The 20,345-nt window shown below is 39.1% G+C and overlaps 1 protein-coding gene across 1 annotated transcript in view; it reads left to right on the forward strand.

The window, feature by feature from the left end:
• Window positions 1-20,345, forward strand: part of parp8 (poly (ADP-ribose) polymerase family, member 8) — a 53,160-nt gene that overhangs the window by 6,481 nt on the left and 26,334 nt on the right. Inside the window, exons 3-12 of the mRNA XM_030060110.1 lie at window positions 817-854; window positions 7,079-7,168; window positions 8,171-8,241; window positions 8,440-8,508; window positions 14,697-14,791; window positions 15,536-15,596; window positions 16,726-16,816; window positions 17,027-17,093; window positions 18,623-18,751; window positions 19,639-20,290. Coding sequence (XP_029915970.1) covers window positions 817-854; window positions 7,079-7,168; window positions 8,171-8,241; window positions 8,440-8,508; window positions 14,697-14,791; window positions 15,536-15,596; window positions 16,726-16,816; window positions 17,027-17,093; window positions 18,623-18,751; window positions 19,639-20,290 — 1,363 coding nt within the window. The remainder of the gene's footprint in view (window positions 1-816; window positions 855-7,078; window positions 7,169-8,170; window positions 8,242-8,439; window positions 8,509-14,696; window positions 14,792-15,535; window positions 15,597-16,725; window positions 16,817-17,026; window positions 17,094-18,622; window positions 18,752-19,638; window positions 20,291-20,345) is intronic.

The following is a 20,345-nucleotide window of genomic DNA, read 5'->3' on the forward strand; positions in this document are numbered from 1 at the left end:
TGTTACATTTTCTTGTGGTAGCCTTGTTTGTGCAGCATCTGCAGGGCAAAATGTTGAACTATGATGCAACATTACTCACAGCCGTTCACAAGGGGTTGATTTAGAGATTGGCTTGTAAATATGAAGTATTTCATATGCTGCAACTTTGTTGGGTGGTGCAACAATTTTGCACCCAGCTTCATACACATCCACTGACTCCTGCTTGTCATTAGGCATAAACTCCAAATACTGCCAGCACTTGCGTTCTTTTGAGGTGCTAACTGATGTGGGCTTGTTGCCATCCCTCATTTTTTTCTGAAATGGTATGGTGACATGACAATAATGAAATGACATTGTGCTGTCTCTAATTACGGCAAGATACTGTATTACTGCCCAACCCTGTTAGAAAACCAAAATCTAACTTTGGTAGATTGTTGTAAAGTTCTTTGAATGTGATATTAGTCCACATGGTAGCTAAATATCCTCATTAGGTGCTCCATGCTCCCCTCGGCTCCTAATCCAGAATAATTAAAACTCATGTCATGTCGTTGTGTTATGTCTGTGTGCTGATCCACTCCATGTGTTGAATCATGGTAGCTTGCAAATGTTAGTGGGTCTAGTGCTGAATCATGCAACCAATGTAGCTAATATAACTATGATATCATTGAGGCTTGTATACTGTAGCAAGGGGAGTGATAATGAACTGGTAACAGGACTGACGCCTTGTTTTCTCCCCAATAAACAATGTACTCAATGCAGTGAAGTGGATTAATGGTTTGGAGGTAACATGATACCTTGGCCTGCTGTAATAATATGTATCGTTTTTTTCCCCCTCAGAATTTCTTATTCTGTGCATGTCTCCGATGACTATCCAGGTAAGCACTGCAACCTTGCTGCACTTTATTATTTTACATCAGAGCAAATCTGTCAGGTCATGGAAAATTTAGCAACGTGTTTGGAAACCCAATAGTTAGGAAGGGAAGGGTTAGGCAGGCTTTGCAGTCATTGGTACAAAATGACTCCTCTGAATATTTATTTAAGTATTTTTAATAAGACTAGAATGCAAGTAAGATAAATGAGTTGGCTAAGATAATAAGGTTTTAAATAGGTTTTCCATTATTTATTTTCACTTGAATAAATCTTGGTATGTATGATGTAGTCCAATTTTTGTCATATCTTTCATTCATACTAATTAATGTCTCCTTGTGGTGAAATTGTTACTTGTGTATGTTTATATGTCTATTACTGTTTCTTGCTGTATACTGTGTATAAGGGTCATTAAAGGAATAGTTTGCTCATTTTGAAATATGTAATATTTCCACTTCCTGCCCTAGCTGTTCTGTGGGACAGTAGTGGTTCTGTCTTCTTCTCATTGTTACTGAGAGTTGGATACTGGCTGGATGCTCCAATTGCTAACTGTTAGCCTCCTGCCATTGAGGTAGACTACCCCTGCTAATATTCTTAAAAATGACCACCTTAATCCACTCAGTGACGGTTTAACATTACTTTATAAGCATCGCTTTCCCCAGTTAAATTGCACACACCATTACTGAGTGCACACACGGGTGATAATTTTGCTCAAATTACTCTTGATAATACTATTTTTACTGCTGTAACCATCTGGAAAGATGCAGTAACTTCTGCACTTCCTGCATCACTCCATGCCAGAGGACTTAGCCACCTCCACTCACACTAGGGCTGCACGATTATGGCCAAAATGTTAATCACGATTATTTTGATCAATATTGTAATCATGATTATTCATCACGATTATTCATCATGTTAGGGACAGCATCTGTATTTTTATTGCACTACTTTTAAACAAACTATGTAAAACAGTTTTCAGCGCAAAATGAAACTTTACATAAGACTAAATGATTAATTAAAAAAAAATAATTACCCAAGAATTTAAAATTTACCAAGGGCTAACTGAATAAATATGCAATTACAGAGTGCAAACACAAAGTGCAACTCAGTGGAAACAATTGCAGGTTATACAGAAAAGGCACTGACATTAGGCTTAGGCCTACAGGTTTTTGGCAAGAAACACCAGCCTGTCAACTGCTCGTCTCTCAGCCTTTTCTGGCTTGAGAGACGAGCGAAGGCAGGTCACTACATTTCCCCCAGTGCTAAAGACGGATTATTTGACTAGTGTGATCGCTCCGTTCCGTGCTTAAATACAGTACACTTCCCCCGCTCTGGCGCGGTTGGAGGGGGTGTGCTCCAGCACAGTACGGGCGTTCATGCACGAGCATATGCACGGTCACGCACGCAGCGCGTGAACGTGGATACGACGTAAGTCATGCAACTTTCCTCCTGCCTCTTCAAAATCGCTTAAGGTGCGCAGTGATTACCGGCGAATGGCCTTGTTGCGCAATCAATAACGGTGGTGTGCGCGGCCACCCAGTTGAATGTAGCAGCCAGCTGACATGCCGCTCCGGCTGTCAGTTGGACGCCTTTTGAAGAAGGAGGAAGTTACCTCCGAAACTGTTAAGGTAAATAAACATCTCTTAACGTATGTCTGATAAAAAGAAACAAAAACGTATTTTACTATGAAACTAATGCATTCATTTTTTGAGTTTTTCATTGGCCATATTTTTCTGATACAAAGCATTTTATCAATCAGATACAAATAAATTAGTAGCATTATTTATATCAAAGGAGAGACTACCTCGAGGGATGCAGCCTCTGTAGTCACTCTGCTGTATGTATACAATCTTTCATCCTCTGAAAGGAGTGGAAGAGTTTTAAAGCGGGGATCATGGGCAGATGCTGTGTAGAGTGTGTGCCTCTCTTTTGTTGATGTGTATCTCTTCTTCAAATCTTCCTGGATGGCATGCTTGATTTCACGGGTCATCGGGTCATCCTCTGGTGCGGGGGTGAAGCTGGCCAGGAGCTGTGCATGTAGTGGGGCGATAACGGAGAGAGTAGGCATGCTCTCCTCAGACATTGTAGTGGTGGCCAATTTCATTGGCTTGAGGGCCTTCACAAGGTGTTCAGCGCCTGACACATCTGCCTCACTCAGAGGCCACTCACACTGGCAAGTTTGATCCGCGCCCAAGCACGATTGCCCCTAAAATCCGGATCCTTTGACCAGTGTGATCGCTCCGTATCGTGCTTGAATACAGTACACTTCCCCCGCTCTGGCACGGTTGGAGGGGGTGTGCTTCAGCGCGGTACGGGCGCATACACGAGCACATGCACGGTCACGCACGCAGTGCACGGACGTAAATCATGCAACTTTCCTCCTGCCTCTGCAAAATTGTTTAATGTGCGCAGCTTGATTACCGGCGAATGGCCGCGTTGCGCAATCAATAATCAACCATGTTGTCTGTGTCACTGTCCGTTGTGCTGCTGCAACCGCGTATAAACAAAAGTCGGTTTATAATGACAGTACACCAGTCTGTGTGAGGAGATCCGGCAGACCTGGTGCTGGCCGGCACTGGCCGCGGCACCGCGCGGTGTGCGGCCACCCGGTCACCCGGTCTGCCAGATCTGACAGGTGCCGCTCCGGCTGTCAGTTGGACCTTTCTGAAGAAGGAGGAAGTTACCTCCGAAACTGTCAAGGTAAATAAACATCCCATGTCTGATTAAAAGGACGTTTTTTAGTTAAAAGGAAGACATGATGAATGTATTTGAACTACATTGATTTATAATGACGTCGTGCTACCGTTGCTACTTCACAGGATAACACTACGAACTTGTTCCAGCACTTAAAAAAATACCACAAAACCATGACAGTTGTCTGGCCAAAATGCAGAGCACCAGTGCGCCTGGCAAGCCAAATACCTCAAGACGGGATCACTGACCGAAATGTTTGAAAGTGTTACCCCGTGAAGTAGCAATGGTAGCACGGCATGTTCTGCAGCACAACACCTGCCGCTGCGCAACATCTTTTTTGAAACCAAAATAATTCCACACCACCGACGTGCTGTTCCTCTTCGAGACTAAAGTCTCACTTGTGTCAGTTTCTGACTGCTCCATTGAGCCAGAGGCCATTGCGCAACAGGTGGGCAGGATGAAAAGTTGGTGTGGCTGAGATCTCCACTCGCTGCAGCTCGCGTCTCGTGACCAACTTATAATTGTGCAAGTTGCGGTTAGGAAATCGCGTTTTATCATATCGCGGTATTATCGCAAATGCAATTAATCGTTCAGCCCTATGTTTAATGTACCTCCCAGGCAGCCACTGTTATAACAGAGGGCCAGCACAGAGAGATTTGGCTGAACAAGAAAATAGTTCTGCCGTTCATTTTTTATGCCAGTTTGATCTGTAAAAATTCCTCTACATGCCATCAAACTCAGAATCATGTATCCTGCTTGTACAACACATGCAACATCATAACATACCATTTATTCTAATCATATGTCAAAGATAGCAGTATTGAGATTTTCAGGGCTCAGAGGTCTCCAGCACTGTTTCAGATGAAAAATAGATAAATTCTAACATAGCAACAATCACTGTTTTTTTTTTTTTTTTTCCTTCTTAATAACATACGTGTTTTGCTTGTTGTGGATCTGAGGTGTATGCACTGCAGGCCCACTACCCACTGTAGCAATGGGGATATAGTGTATATATTTAGCATATATTTACTGTATATTTACGCCTACCTTCCTAAAAATAGCCAGAGATGCATATTGTAGTATCAGTCACTGGTGTAGTGGTGCGTATATGCAGGTGTATGGCATTTACCAGCTGTAGTGCAGGGGGTTGGGTTGTTACCGTATATTTTACACCTGTTGACCAAAAAAAAAAAAAAAAAAAAAAAAAGGCTAGAGATTAGTGTCTGCCTAGCAGAGCAAGGCAAAATGTTTTACAGACCTCTTTTGATTCTTCAGCAGTGTGTTCTCTGTTCTCATATGATTAATATGACAGCTAATCAGGACAGAGCAAAGCAAACATGACCAGGCTTATTATTTTAGGGCTTTACATGTCCACAAGTTTACAACAAATAGGATGGCATCCCCTTACTTAATCCTCACGTGAATTGAGTTTGATCGAAGGGAGTGGAGGTGGCCAAATCTTCTGGCATGGAGTGATACAGGAAGTGCATAAGTTTCTAGATCTTTGCAGATGTAACAGTGAAATAGTATTACCAACAGTAATTTGAGCTTGAAAATGTAATTGGAAAAAAAAAAAAATGAGATGCAGTTCACTTGAGAAGGATTAATGATATAGAAAACAAAATGTTATTTTTTTCTCAACTACATGCCTAAAACAAGAAATATCACAGTCATTTATCTCTCTTGTCTAACTATGAAATATCATGATATGACTACACTTAGTTTCTCTTTTGAGGTTGGGGAGTTGGGAGGAGGGTTCAGTGGAAACTACCTGTTACTAGGGAAATATACCATTGTACTACACCAGTGTTAACTATCTGAGTTTGTCAGTCAATGGTCAATTCAGATCAGTTTTATAACTTTAGCAATATGAAATCTTTAGTGGTCGAGCTTAAACTGGCGGCAAGTTACATTGAAATGCTTGTGAGAAACCCTGGTACTGCAGTTACTTCTACACGTGTTATTTGGGATTTGATTGGCTTTTGGATAGTTTGGGGGTAACCATTAATGTGCTGGTGGCCGGACTTTGAGTATCCGTGCTCTAAACAGTTAACAGCCATTGAAATATGCTCTCATTTTGAAAAACAGCCCTACTTTGCTGCTAAATGAAGTTCTGCTTTTCTTTCAGATCTAATTTCATTCAGTGGTATGTTGCTACAGTGTCAAGAATGCTATTTTAGGATATGTCCTGTGTGGTACAAAATATCCACTGAATATTACTCACATTTTTATAGTAGTCAGGACCATTTCAAAGAGGCTTTGCTATAAGAAAACGTGATGGAGTACACAATGGCATGTGCTGTATGAATTTTTGATACTTGAAGAACTTATTTATTAATGATCTTACATCCATGGAACTTCTACTAATAATTTGTAGTTCTTCTTTGAATTCTAAATTTAGGTGATACCTCATGAGCTAAATAAATTCTTAATATGGCTAAGATTCTTTCCAAGCTTAGAGTTCAGTCATTTTGAACATGTGGAAGCCTCTTTTAGGCAAATCATTATGATTTCTAATAGGCATTTCAGTACCACTTTACAATAAGACTACCTTTATAGAGGGTTTATGAATGCTTCATAAAAACATTATAAATCATTAATTAACAATTATAAACAAGTTATAACAGTTTTCACACATCGATGCAGGCTTCCTATTTGGCAAGTTCAAGTCAATGCTGCACTGCAATTATTCTGTTAAATCTCAGATCTTGCCAGTTTCTTAGCTTACTTTATCTTGTGCCTTTATCAGTCAGCCATCCTTGGTATCTGCATTGATGTATCAAAACTGGTATAATTTGTTAATAACTGTTTATAACACCCTAACTGTTTATAACAACCTAATTAATAATAATAATTTTTAAAAGAACTGTGTCCTGGTTAATATGTCACAGTGTTAGACCAAATGTTTGTAGCACACAAGTGGGAGCAGTTACCAGTAAATGTCCCATATATCCCATCTCCTATGTTACATACACATGACACACAAGAATTAGCCTAGTGAAAAATAAAATATTACAGATTTTCATTTTTCTTTGAGATAGTCTACTGTCTACTGAGAAATGCTGCATTTCCTCCTGTATGCACATCCTCACTGTCAATAATTAAGGCATGGAATCTGAAGAAAAAAATATTGTTGTTGCACATTCATGTGCAAAACTGTTCCCTGCCTAAATTTGCTAAGACCATATTGTAATCTGTACTTGGCTACAGTGTTCATGTTGTTTGATTGAGAGACCTCATTAACTCATTACAGTAAATGAATTACAGCAGTGATTTGTGAACAAAATAATGAATCAAAACAGATGAAAAAATATGTAAGAGAAAAATGTTGTATTTGTCTTTGTTTTATAACATTTTTGATAGGTTTTTTTTTTTTCCAAACTATAAAAATTTATGTAAATGTATAGGCTACCTGCTGGATTATTTGTCATTATGCGTGAGTTAAATCATTATGTAATGCCTTGGTTAGCTACCTTGAGTCATTATCATATTTTTTATACTTATTGGAATGATTTTCTATTCCCTGATTTTGTTTCAGACAACACATATGTATCAAACTCTGAAAATGATGATGAAGTTTTAATCACAACTGATCCAATTCCTGTCATTTTTCATCGAATTGCAACAGGTAAGCTTTTGCACTAAGTTGTGTGTTACACACAGGAGATCAATAGTAATGTGGATCTGATGACCAAGTAGGTATAGACAGACAAATAATAACAGCTAGAACAATTAATAAGTTCAGAACATTGCATTTCTTGTCTGAAATGCTATATCGTATTAGTATATCTGAAATCCCAGATGAAGCCCGCCTCTAATACGTGTGTGTGTGTGTGTGTGTGTGTGTGTGTGTGTGTGTGTGTGTGTATAAAATGTCAGAATATATGTATCTCAGTTCTAGGCTTAAGATGTGTATTTTGTGGACCTGACTGACCTTACTGTAAAAATGTGTTATAAATGTAAATGCAATATAAAAGTCTCTCATACACATAAAACAAAATATAAACAAACTTGTAATTTAAGTGTACTTTGTAGCTAGCTCTGGGAATATGTCATTTAATTGAATTTGATTGAATCATTAACCCCAGCAAACTTCCCTTCAACAAAATTAATGTTGATCATTTTACCCAACAAAATGTCCGTGGCTGAGCCGTGACTTTTAAACAATAGCACCTGCATATTTTAGTGACAGCTACAAGATTAGCATACAAAGTGTCGGAAGGCTCGTCCTCTGTATTTTACTTAAAATAAAACATTTCTATGTTGATTAGGCCTAAATGATTTCTATCATTGAATTACTGTTTAATTCATTAGCAAGAATGATAAAAACAAAAAAAAGATTGTATTATTATAATTATTATTATTGATTTTGTTGTTAAATTTATTTTTTTTTATTTGTTAAAGATTACTGTACAAATTCTACAACAGATGATATTTATATCAGCTTGCCAATTTTGAGGATGCATATCATCTAAGACTTAAAAAATGTCATTAGTTTTCTGCCATTTAAGCATCTGTTTCCTAATGCCAGCAAATGTTCTTTGTCTTGCACGAAAACTTTCTTATGCAAAATCTAGGCTATGAGTTTTGCTATTTTGAATTGACTTGCCTCACTTTGGGTTTTCAACAGAGATAAGGCTGAATAACGATGCCACCAGCTGCCTGTCTCTCAGATCAAAACTTCCAATAGACAAAAACCAGGTAAGATTGGCAGTTTATTGACAGAAATTGCATGACTGTTATGTTGAAAGAATACATGATCTCTGTAAGTACCTTTGGACAAATCCACAAATCTTCTGTTGTACTGTTGTTGTGAATGTATTTCTCTTACAAACATGAAGGAAGTTGAAACACTTTGGTTGAGCTGGATCTGCACTAACTCTTCTTGTATTTATTCAGTGTCATTATGCCATAGAAGAAGATTCTGAGGGGGACAATGACTCTGAGGAGTTCTACTATGGAGGTCAGGTAAGAAACAGCCTCCACCCTTCAACAGCATGACGAGATACTATTCATCGCACAATCCCTATTTTATAATAACATGTTTTGTGCTTTTCCCCATCTGCTAACCTGAATCATGAATCTGTCATCTATTTTCTGGGTATTTTCTTTAGAACAGGCAGTATTTAAAATGTGATAAATTAAGATTCTATTGGCAATACTTATGATTGTTGCAGTATTTAGGTATTTTATGTTTTACTCATTTTGCTGATTCTCTGTCCAAGTGTAGCACTGGAATAAGCATATTCTAATTCTGAGATAATAGCAACCAACGGTAAAAGATTGTAAGCTACAACAGAAGGGACAAACATTTCTGTCTCCCTAACCTCATCACTGCTTAATTTTGTATATACCCAGGTGAGTGGTAACAGCTGATACTGGTGCCAACTCTTAATAATTTGTTGGCTTATGGTAATTACCACTAGATCATGCCCTTTCCACGAGTCATGTAAATGAGTTAATCTACTTTTTGAACCATTCCGCTGATATGTTCCGATGTTAAGTGTGGAACTGATCTGCACCTGAGAGTGAACTCATGATTTTATTGCAGATGTGTACACAATAGTGAGCTTGTTAAACATTTAGCATATTTAATATTTCATGAGGTCTTTGGCTACTGGAAACAAAGTTTTTTCATTTAAATGAATGCTACCCTTACTGACTTCATATGCCCCGATGTTGAGTTGTTATTGTAAATTCATTAAGACAAACTCATTTGCTCTCTTCTTGGTTTGTTGATGGACTTTAAGCTTATTGTATTGTATATTTTAGATTATGATTTGCAGTAAATGTACTTGGGTTCAAAGTCATAGCCCTAATGTTTTTATTTTGTTCTGAAATTTATCATACATTGTTGACTGTTGTATTGGTTTGACAAGTATTGACAAAATGTAGTTGCTGTAAGTTGCTTTGGACACTAGCATTTGCTAAATGTTCTGGTGCATAGGAAACTTGTACTTGTGAAAATATGTCTCCTAAATCACAACTCTATCTGAGGCTGAACAACCACTGAAGCTGTGATGTGTTTGCAACGGTAAAGATGATCGTGACTTTACCCAAGGTATTTCTTGGAGAGAAAGATGGCAGCTGTGGAATAAGTTGTGGAGTCAACTTGAAAGTGGAAAAAAAAATAGAAGATGACAATTAGGCACATATATGAAATGTTTCTAGACATGTACACCACCCTCTTGATGCTTTATTTTTTTTTCCATTTCCGTTGCAGTGCAAGGGTTCTGTGAGCCTTCTAAGTCCGTTTTTGTAAATGTAAAAACACAAGCCAGTTGTTTTCCCCTCTTTTTCCAGTTAAGCAGTAATATTATATTGTAATGCATACACAAAAAGACACAAAGGCACAGAAACTACTTACCACTTAGGAAGGTATTGCTATTTCATTCGAACTGTCATCCAACTGCGCTTAACATTAGATCAATAATATTGAGAAACGAGTTGGGTTTTAGAAAGTAACACAAAACTTAAGTAATTTGTAATCAAGAGAGTAATTAGTAAGCGTGTTGATAGGCTTTGGTTAAAATCCAGTAACTCTATGCCATGGTCCAATTCTACACCTTAATATTTGCCTAGCTACAGTTCCATACCTGCAGACCACTTGTTACATTCCATTTAGTCAGAATGAATGTTATCCTCCATTTTCCCATCTTGGAATGCATGATAACAGGGCATCCAAAAATTTGTTGGCATTATTAAGGAGTCGACGAAATTCCTTGATGTGCCTATGCATGGCTGTACAATGATAGACATCCCCTGCTTCAAAAGAAAGAAACAAACAAAAACAATTGTAAGTAGACCAAGCTATTATTCGACATAATTTAGAAATAATAATAGTTTTGAATCTTGGCCTTTTGTTAAGTGTTCGCCTAAGTGGTCATCTGCTGACAACTCTGAGTTGTAGAATATTAAATTTTGCCCCTAGGCATATAACTGAGCTGTCATAAGACTGAAAACGTCCGAATGTGATTATACGGACAGAGGAGTGTGTTTGAATGATGTGTCTCATTCTCTCTCTCTCTCTCTCTTGTGAATTACATTTGTGTCAGTTGCCATGGAATTTTCCTTTGCCGGTATTACATTTTTCCCAAACCTCATTAGAAGCCTTTCATGGTCAATTGTACACATTATGTTCTTACAACTGATATTATAACTTAGGGGTATAAAAAGCAGAAAAATAGTTCATTTCCACATTTCTACTGAGATGCCACATATGCTGCTTGATCAATGCCACGCATATTGTGTTAATGATAGACATTAACTTAACATACTTATTTTAGGTTTAAGAACTTCCATTTGAGTATTCCACCTCGGGCATAGTTTAGATGAATTACACTTTGTTAAATTGCCTTCACCATGGCACATGTGCAGACATTTCACAGGGCAGTTCACAGGATATGGTTCACTCACTTCCTCCTTTCCTCACACGTTCTCATTTCCCCTGCCACCTTTCACCAAAGAGTCATAGAGGAGACGTGAGTCAAGGCCGTGATGAAAAATCTTAAGGAATGTGAGCATATTTCAGGTTCCACTCTTCTCCTAATGGCTTCACAATGGCTGAATGATCTTTGAACTTCTCTCCCCATTGTCTTGCATTGTGGACTGAAAGCTTATCTTTCAAAGACGAGCCACCCTTCTCTCCGTTATTAATGAATGACATCCCCTGCTACATTTTCTCCTCTTTCAACTTTCCTTAAAGGCCTCATGGCCTGAAAAATGAAATTTTCATTGTTTTTGCGTGATAGGGAAGGTCTTGGGGCCACATAAATACTGTGCCATGCATTTCGCGTATGATAACTGGAGAAGTGCACACAGCCGTTTTTTGAAACTGTCCCGGTAAAACGAGCGGATTTCACTCCCTGGAGTTTTAATACGTCATTCTGGGTTATAGCGTCAGTGCCTCCGCCCACAGCCCGCCTTCCCTCCCCAGGCAACCAACTCTCAGGCCAGCCAACTCAGTTTGTTGACGCTCCTCGGGCTACAAGCTACTAAGCTAGCGAGCTCAGCCAGTTAGCTTCAACACCCCGACCAACAAGCTACCAAGCTCATTTCAGCACCGTCTGTTTTATCAACCCGACACAATCAAATCAAATCAAGCTTTATTGTCATTTAGCTGCACATACAGCAGTAGTGCACACAAAATGGGATAACGTTTCTCACTTGGGATCCCCGAGTGATGGGTAAAGTCAGCCTAGCGTGGATCCCAGCTCTCTTCCCCCTCCTTTGTTTACATTCGCACCGCTTGTGCTTCCTCCTCTCCCTGGTGACGGCCGGTGTAGACGCAGGTAAAATCCCGTGCTGGCATAGTATGTCCACATCAAAGCAGAGTGCCTCAGTTCTTGCAGCATGCTTTACCCTGATGTTTAGTAAAGTCTCTCGACTGTAGGTTATGCACCCTGAGCGTCTGGGTTAAGCAAAACATTTCAAACATTCACTCCCGCTGATCCCTGGAGGGGCTGCTGCGTCCATGTGCGTCGCCATCACCATAGCAGTACAATGCTGGCTTCGTCTGTGGTTCGGGATCAGAGTGGGGCTCAAGTACGTATGGTTGTATAACATCACGCTCGGCGGTAGCCATGACAATCTTACATAAGATGATAACTCGCTTTCGACAAGTTTTCAAATAGTTACTGTATCTTGTTAGCTCCGTTTTTCTCTCGCTCTATTGTTTGGTGGTTGGTTGATTGGCCCGACCATATGTCACTCAGAAAACAGCCAATCAGTGGAGAGGGGCTGATTCTCTCTTCTGATTGGCTAAACAAACCGTGCTGCCAGAGCTCCGCGAGAAAGGCCAGAGAGAGGAGCTGTGAAACTATATTTCACAGAGGGAGAGAGTGAGAGAGAGTGAGAGAGAGAGAGAGAGAGAGAGAGAGAGAGACAGACAGACACACACACAATACATAAGAATGGAGCAGCCTCCTGACCTGACCATACAGTAGGATGTTGGTCTCAGGGCTACTTCCCAAGCTATCAAAATAAAACCACTAATTTCAAACTGTATATTCAAAGTAGTCCTCTTTTGCCATAAGGAAAAAAGGAAACTCAAAAGACACAAGAACACAACAAAAACATGCGGTCAGCAGAAGGTGTGACCGACCTGTCAAAATCTGACAGGTTGGTCACGCCTTCCAAAAAACAACAGCTGATAAAGATGCGTCACACCAACACCCAGTGACACTCTGATGAAGGCGGAAGTCAAACGCCGAAACATGTCAGGTAAATAAATAAACCTTATATGTCTGAAAAAAAGAAAATACATAGAAGATGACAGCAAAGTGCTAACTCTCAGGTTGGGGAGTCTGGCCCACTCTACGACTGCGATCCGAAGGGTGAACACAGGTGCAGTAAGTCAGTTCAGGATATGGGCAGCTTCATTTATAAATTTATATGCAAAAAGCCCTAAAAAGGCTTATGCCTCTCTTTACACAGATTTCTGGATTCATGAAAAAAAAAAAGTTGATGTTAGAATGTGCACACCTTGACCCATGCATTTTTGGGATGGAGGGAAATGGTGACATTGAGTGGTCTTAACACTCGGCTCATTTGCATCTCTACTCCAGATCAAATTAGAAAGCCCCTTAATAAGAACATTCTGTGCCAAAAGAATGTCTACAACTAAATATGCTTTTGGTGATTTAGATAGCCAGTTGTTTGTCTAGAACTTACCTACAGTTCATCAGTGGCTCCTGTGATGTGAATCTAATCTCAGTCAAGTGAATCACAGTCTTTTAGTGGAGGCCTAATTTGTCTCATGTAATTATGATAAATTAATTCTGTTAAGCAATTATACTGATAGACACAGGGTTATATAAGGGCTGGTGGTGATGGCGCATAATGATGTGCAGTGGCTGCTTTAGTGCCACTGTAGGATCACGCAAAAGGGAGAGCCAGAATGAAGCCGGTGTTTAGGGGTCACCGAGTTCTTTTGGACCTGTGTGCTGAATTGGGCTCATCCTTAGAGAGGTTGAGCCAGAGAAACAATACCATACTAGTTCCTTTACAAATGCTCACCAAACACAGACTTGTCTTTTTGTTTACTTGTTTTTGTTTGTTTGTTTGTTTTTATTCTGACACTGTCTGGCTCTTAGCTTGCACTTTTGGCTGCTGTGGTGATATGCTGCCACTCCATAAAATGTCTTTTCTTAGTCATACAAGATCTGTCGCCTGTCTGGCCTCAACCTCTGCAAAAAATTTCAAACTCTTTGAACTACATTATATGTTTGTGCTCAGATTTCTCAGTTTTTTCTTCTGGACATTGGAATGAAAAGGAGATTTATGCATATTCACAATTCATTGACCTTCTGTGGTTAACTGAGGGAGTTCACAGGGCTGAGTATGATGCTTGTGCACATGCACATAATTTCAAGTTCACTGTGAGTCATAAATGGGAAATTGCATGGACTTGCATCCACACATGGTTTTATAAATCTAACTTTTTCCATGGATGTGAATTTTCTCTTTCTTGTGCACATAGCCTTATAGTGAGTTTTATGAATTGTGTTGACAGTATAGCAGCTTAGCCAGCTAAATCTTAAAAATGGGAAAGTTTTCATCAAAATTAAGGCAAAGTCTTTATTTAAGGGGTTGAAGAGAGAGTTACTTCTCTTCACAATTTGTCATTGGCCTGTCTGGCACTATAGGAATAGGATTTATAACTTCTATTATTCTGGTCTGTAGCATTTATGTGGCTTTGTTCTCTAATGCTCTTTTTAACCAGTTTTGTTTGACATTTTACTTTATGGGACATTGTAAGTCAGTTTATTTACCAATTGAAAATATTTTGAAACTTTTTTTTTTTATCCTATTACAACACAAAATGACACTTCTCTGTGATTTTTGTGCAGCTGAGGTGCTTTTGGGCAACAATATTACATTTTTCCAAAATCTATAGCTGTTTGGTCCTGAGTTATGATTCAAGTTGTGGTTCTACATTCTACATTTTTGATAATAATATAATCATTACTTCTAAAACACTTGACTATACTTTTTTTTTTAGTTTTAGGTTTGATTATACATTTTATTTTGCAGTGGTGCTAACTTTCATGAAGTGGTGTTCCACCACTTTACCTCATTGTTCGAAATACGAGTGCTGACCTATTCCCCACTGGCATAGGTTAGCATATCAACTCTGCTTTTTGTCTCTTTGATAGGTGAACTTTGATGATGAACTCCACAAGCATCCCCTCTTGGAGGCTGATCTTCAGGCTGTGAGAGATTTGTACGGACCTCATGCAGTATCTCTCAGGTAAGCCCTGTGTGACAAAAGTGTTCTAACATTTATTTATTTATTTATTTACATTTGCTTGTTTTACTGTCAGAAATGTTAGACCCCCCCCCCCCCACCCACCCACACACGCACACGTCTATCTATCTACCCATCTATCTATATATCTATATATATCTATATCTAATTAAATATACCTGCAGTTACGATTTGACTAAGAATGATAATTACAAATATCTGTAATTCAGTTTTGAAGTAGCCAAAATATAGTTAAAGATATCTGCATATAAGATAAGACATAAAATAAGGTATCTGCAATGATGTCAACCCACCACACATCCCAAATGATCAAGATTTTGCAGTTTGTTCAGTGGAAACAGAATAAACAGCATTTTCTGTTGTAGATAAAATGAGATAGGGCTCTTTCAAAATACTATCGATGCGCACAGTTTTGTGTATAAATTAGGATGAGATTGGTGAAACCACCCCTGAAACGTTAGTCCCAGTTGATTTACACCTTTGTTAATCATAAAGTATAAGATCAATAAGATTGTTCAGTGATTTTCCTTTTGCCTATGTGATGCTGTCCTGAGATGCACCAATCTGCCTAACTCTCTAAAAGAGGCTGATGAGCAGAGGAATTATTTATTTGATGCTCAGGCTTGATTTGCACATTCTGTGAGTCACTATCACCCAGTAGGACATTAATAAATGTGATTTTAGGGTGGGAATTTTAATGTTCATGATATTTTTGTTTTTCTGTAGGGAATATGGTGCAATTGATGATGTGGACATTGATCTGCATATTGATGTCAGTTTCCTAGATGTGAGTACACCACACTTTGTTTGGTTTTAACAGTGATGGAGTCTGGCTGATCTGATTGTGATCTGATACTGATTTCAGGGAAAATATTACAGGGTTTCAGTGTTGCGTAATTGTTTTTGAGCACCACATAAGTGATCTTGCTTGCATTGTTTAATTATTTGCATTAAGAAACAAGGTAAAACACAGTCTAACCAAATAAAGAAATAGCACTATCCATGTTGCCATGATTCTTCATTATTATTGTGCTTTACTGTAGCAAGCACACCAATAATGAAGAGGAAACAGAATGGTCATTCAGTCTGAATATCAAGCTAGAGCATTCTTAGACCTGAATAACCAAAACAATTGTGGTGTTTTTCATGTAATCGATCATTTACTGCACAGTGCATAAACTGTCTGACTGTAAACAATAGTGTACTCTGCCACTGTAAACTTGATGCTTTTATGATGTCCAATCTTCACATGAAGAGGTTTAAGAAATGTTGCTGTCTTCATATACAAAACTTGCTGCATTTCAGAATTCTACCTCAAAAACTGTCAATGTAGAATAGTTTGTTGAATTAAGTAACAGATATTTCTATGTTGTCATGATAAAGCATGCAAAACCTTGAAAACTGCATTTTTGAAATTCATTTGAATTGGATGAACAGCTGTTACCATGTACCCCGGTGGTTTCATTATTCGGTATGAAGCTGAAATTCTGATTTGGGTATCATGACTTGTAGTATAAATGCAGCCTTAGTGTGTCGACTGGAAGGCAGCTGCCTCTTCAAAGGCTACCAACAGTGGGGTCGCAGTCGTCAGCACAAGCCATGTGGCACTGTGCCTTGAGGTTCTGTGTATGAATAAGAATCAAGAACCAAGTTCAGAATTTGTCAGACTGATTTCTTATTTTGTGACCAAATTCAAATACACATTTTTCACAGCAGTATACTTTTGTGTCAGAATTATCATAAAACTTTTCATCATCCTCTTGTCTTCTTACCGAAAAACTGTGTTGTCACCAGGACAGGAAATATTCATCTTCCTGCTCTGTTCTTGGAGAAATGCCTAGAACTGCACTTTGCCTCATCATCTACCAAGAGATCTCTTTATCCCCTTCTGTTTTTTCCCTGAACCTTTTCAATAGGAAGAAATTGCGCAAGCATGGGATGTGATTAGGCGTGAGCCTGTTATTGTGCGGCTTCACTGCTCACTAACCCAGTACCTGAATGGAACGGGTGAGACACAAACAAAATTAAATATTTCATTTTGTTTTGTAGTTTTGAAAGATCAAAGAAATCAATGGAAAGTTTTCTCTGTATGCTTGTATATAACCTTGAAACCGGCAACATTATTCTCTCTCTCTCTCTTTCTCCCTCTCTCTCTCTCTCTCTCTCTCTCTCTCTCTCTCTCTCTCTCTCTCTCTCTGTGTTTTTGGTGTTATTCAGTCCCAACAGTTGATGTTTTCCAGGTGTCCACAAAAGACAGGTTTGGCCTGGGACATCAGCTGAAAAAGTGAGGAGAAATCATTATAAATCACTGGTGCATCTTGATGTCTCTCATTTTGGTTTTTCGCATCACATTGTTTCAGAAATACTGTCAGTAGTACAGGTCGTGAAGGCCACGTTCACACTAACAGTTTTGGATAGTGACAACCAAGGTTATAAAGGGATGTGACTGTTTATTTATGGTACACAATAGAGCAGTTTGGAAAAGTTTATATGAACAAGTCACTGCATTCCATGGATTTCTCAATAGTTTTGCCACCACATTAACTGTCTCCCCCTTGTGCCAGCAGCCATATCAAAAATATACTCTGGGTGGCTCCTTGGTTTATCACCCAGGATTGTATTTATTACCATGAAAAAGTTGGGCTATTTTTCTAGAGAATTGCATCCAAAATGAGACCTTTTTGACCTGAGGAGAAGCTGTGAATGTTGTCCTTTTTTGATTGCAAGAACTTAGTGAGGCTTACCATGAAGCCAGTGTAAAAATAGGTTAACTGGCCTGATGTATCAAAGCTGTTTTGATTTGACTGATTTGCTTGACTAATTGAATTTGACTATTTGAGGTTTTACTCTGATCAGCGGGAACTCAACTTGTCTCTTAGAAGTGAGAAGGGTGTATTTTAAAAATTTCTCAGAGTTTGGCGGAGCTGGGCATCAAATGCAAAACCAAACAGTGGAGGAAAAAATGAAGAGATTAGAACTAAAATTTGTTTATAGAGCACTGCCCTTCACGGTTAATTTTTCAAATAGTGCCATTTGTGACCACTGATGTTAAGTGAGAAGTTCTAGGAGCAGAGTGAGTGGAATTTTTGGGGCCAAAGACAACAATCTCTGAGTTACTGCATATGTTCTGAGGGAAATTTTAGAAGGAAATTATGGGAAGAGGGACAAGCTGTGGGTTGAGGGTTGGAAAGGAGCTGTTTTCTTTGATTTTGGAGTGAAAGAATGACAGGAAGTTAGTCTTTTTCTGGGGTGAATGAATGTGAGATCTCGTAGTTTGGTTTGAGGAGCTTGGTTATGATGAACAGTGCATGGCTGGGTAGTACAGCAAGAATCTATGAAGTACAGTGAGTCCAGTTTCCCTGTAGAATTGTTCCAATTATTCCAGCTGTGTTCTTTAGGTTTCTGTGGTTCAGGCGTGTATTGGGATAGAAGGGGTTTTCCATATGTGTACTCTGAGATGGAAAACCCTCTGCCTTGCTTGCCTGACTTATTGGTGAAGATGTTGTTAATTTTATGTACTAAGACACTACTATCAAATATTTAAACAAAATATAAATACATAATATAAAATAAATAACTATGCAAAACAAATTATTGACATATACTATATGTATAATTAACATATACATGACCATGACAGTTGCAATGAAGGCTTTATTTTTTTATCAGTGCTGTTAGTCAGTTTTCCCACTCAGCTGTGCATTGTTAATGAATTACATGGCATTCTGATTTGTCATTGTGGTGATACAGCATGTTGTCTTCCCTCTTGCACAAATCTCTGGTGAATTTGGGCCTTCTTTTCTTTTCTGTCAGGATCATGCAGACATTTGTCACCCAGCAGTGGAAGCATCAGAGCAAAGAGAAGCTCAACTGCCCTCACAGCAAAAAGCAGAATGACAAGAAAGTCAAATCTCCACTGCATATATTCTCAACTCTCCGCAGGTTCGAGACTAATAGCTCCACGTTAAAATTATACTTGGATCAAGACAGAGAGTGTTTTTCGAAAATGTTTTAATGAATACTATTTTTCAGATAATAATTAATATGCAACTTGAAAACAAGAGATGCAGATGCCACCTGGGAAATATATGCCTGTTATGAAGACGTATATGAACTTAAAGGACCATACCAGTGACTTTGAATATTTGGCTACTACTACAATTTCTCCACCTTTTACTTTTCAACAAACCATTTTGTAAATCATGCCGGGATACTGTAGATTACAGAACATGTGATCAAAATCCCTTTTAAATCTGAATTTTTGGCTGATACAGCCACCTTATAATTATCTGCAACAAAGTCGTTGCCATTCATAAATCACGAAACTGATCATTTGCTGTGAAAAGCAAACATTTCCTCGGGGACTATTTTCTAGAAGGCTTTCAGATCATTCAGCCCAATTTCAGTTCCTCAAAACACAACACTGCAGCTGCGTTTAGGAAAACTAACGTGGAGGACTTTATTACGATGATAGAATGCCGGTGTGGAAAACGTTTGAGTCTCTGAAAGTTCATTTTCATATCATAATGGAATGAATGGAAACCAATGGCTGGATAAAGCGTAGGAAAAATGATACTGGAGGTCCAAAATATGTCTGTTTCCTTGGAGAAAAGATTAGCAGGAACGTGAAGTACATACATTTTGTAAACAAGCTAAACATGCAAAATCTCTGGTATGGTTATTAAAATGTTATGAATGTACTTTGAAACATGTATTTTAGCTGTACACCTCTTAAATGTTTCACTTAACCCATTATAGTCTGGGTTAATATGGTCAATTATATCCTATAGAATGAGCTATTTTAACCTTTTTTTTGCACTCTTCCGCAGGTCTCCCAGCTATCCTCCTCCTGGCTGTATTAAGAGTAAAAAGAAGCTCAAGCCTGAGCAGGACTGCATGTCCAAGTCCCATCGCCTGCTTCGTAGAACCTGCTCTAGTAGTGTCAAGCAAACAGAGGTGGATGGCTGTAGCCCTGGCTCTAGCAAGCTGGCCCACAAGCTCTTTGGCCACTCCGTGTCTGGAGACTCCCGCATGGAGTCAGCTGCTCCGACACCTCTCAAAACCCACCGCCTCCTGGGTCATTCTTGTTCCACAATGGTCAAACCTGAAGGTAGCCCTGCGGGACTCAGGGTTCCTCATAAACTCCTTCCACGCTCATGTTCAAATGACCCTCACTGTGACCACACTGGTGGGGATATAGGCTTGGGTGGGATAAGTGGGGGCATTAGCACGAGTCTCGGAGTTGGAGGAGGTGGGCTGAAGACCCACAGATTACTGAGCAGATCATGCTCCGGTTCTATTAGAACAGAGGAGATGGATGGACTGAAGCACCACCACCGGCTGCTCAGCAGGTCTTACTCCAGCAGCACCAAGATTGGCAAAGGAGACATCTTCAAGGACCCGACGCCTGAAGTTAGGCGACTCTCTCTTACCTCAGGGCTTATCGGCATCTTGGCCCCATCACTTGCCACGCCACCAACGGTATGTAATCACTGCAAGAAGGAAATTGAAATTCATGTGTATGCTCTTCCTGTTT

The sequence above is a fragment of the Myripristis murdjan genome, chromosome 9 (genome assembly GCF_902150065.1).
Source record: "Myripristis murdjan chromosome 9, fMyrMur1.1, whole genome shotgun sequence".
Lineage (NCBI taxonomy): Eukaryota > Metazoa > Chordata > Actinopteri > Holocentriformes > Holocentridae > Myripristis > Myripristis murdjan.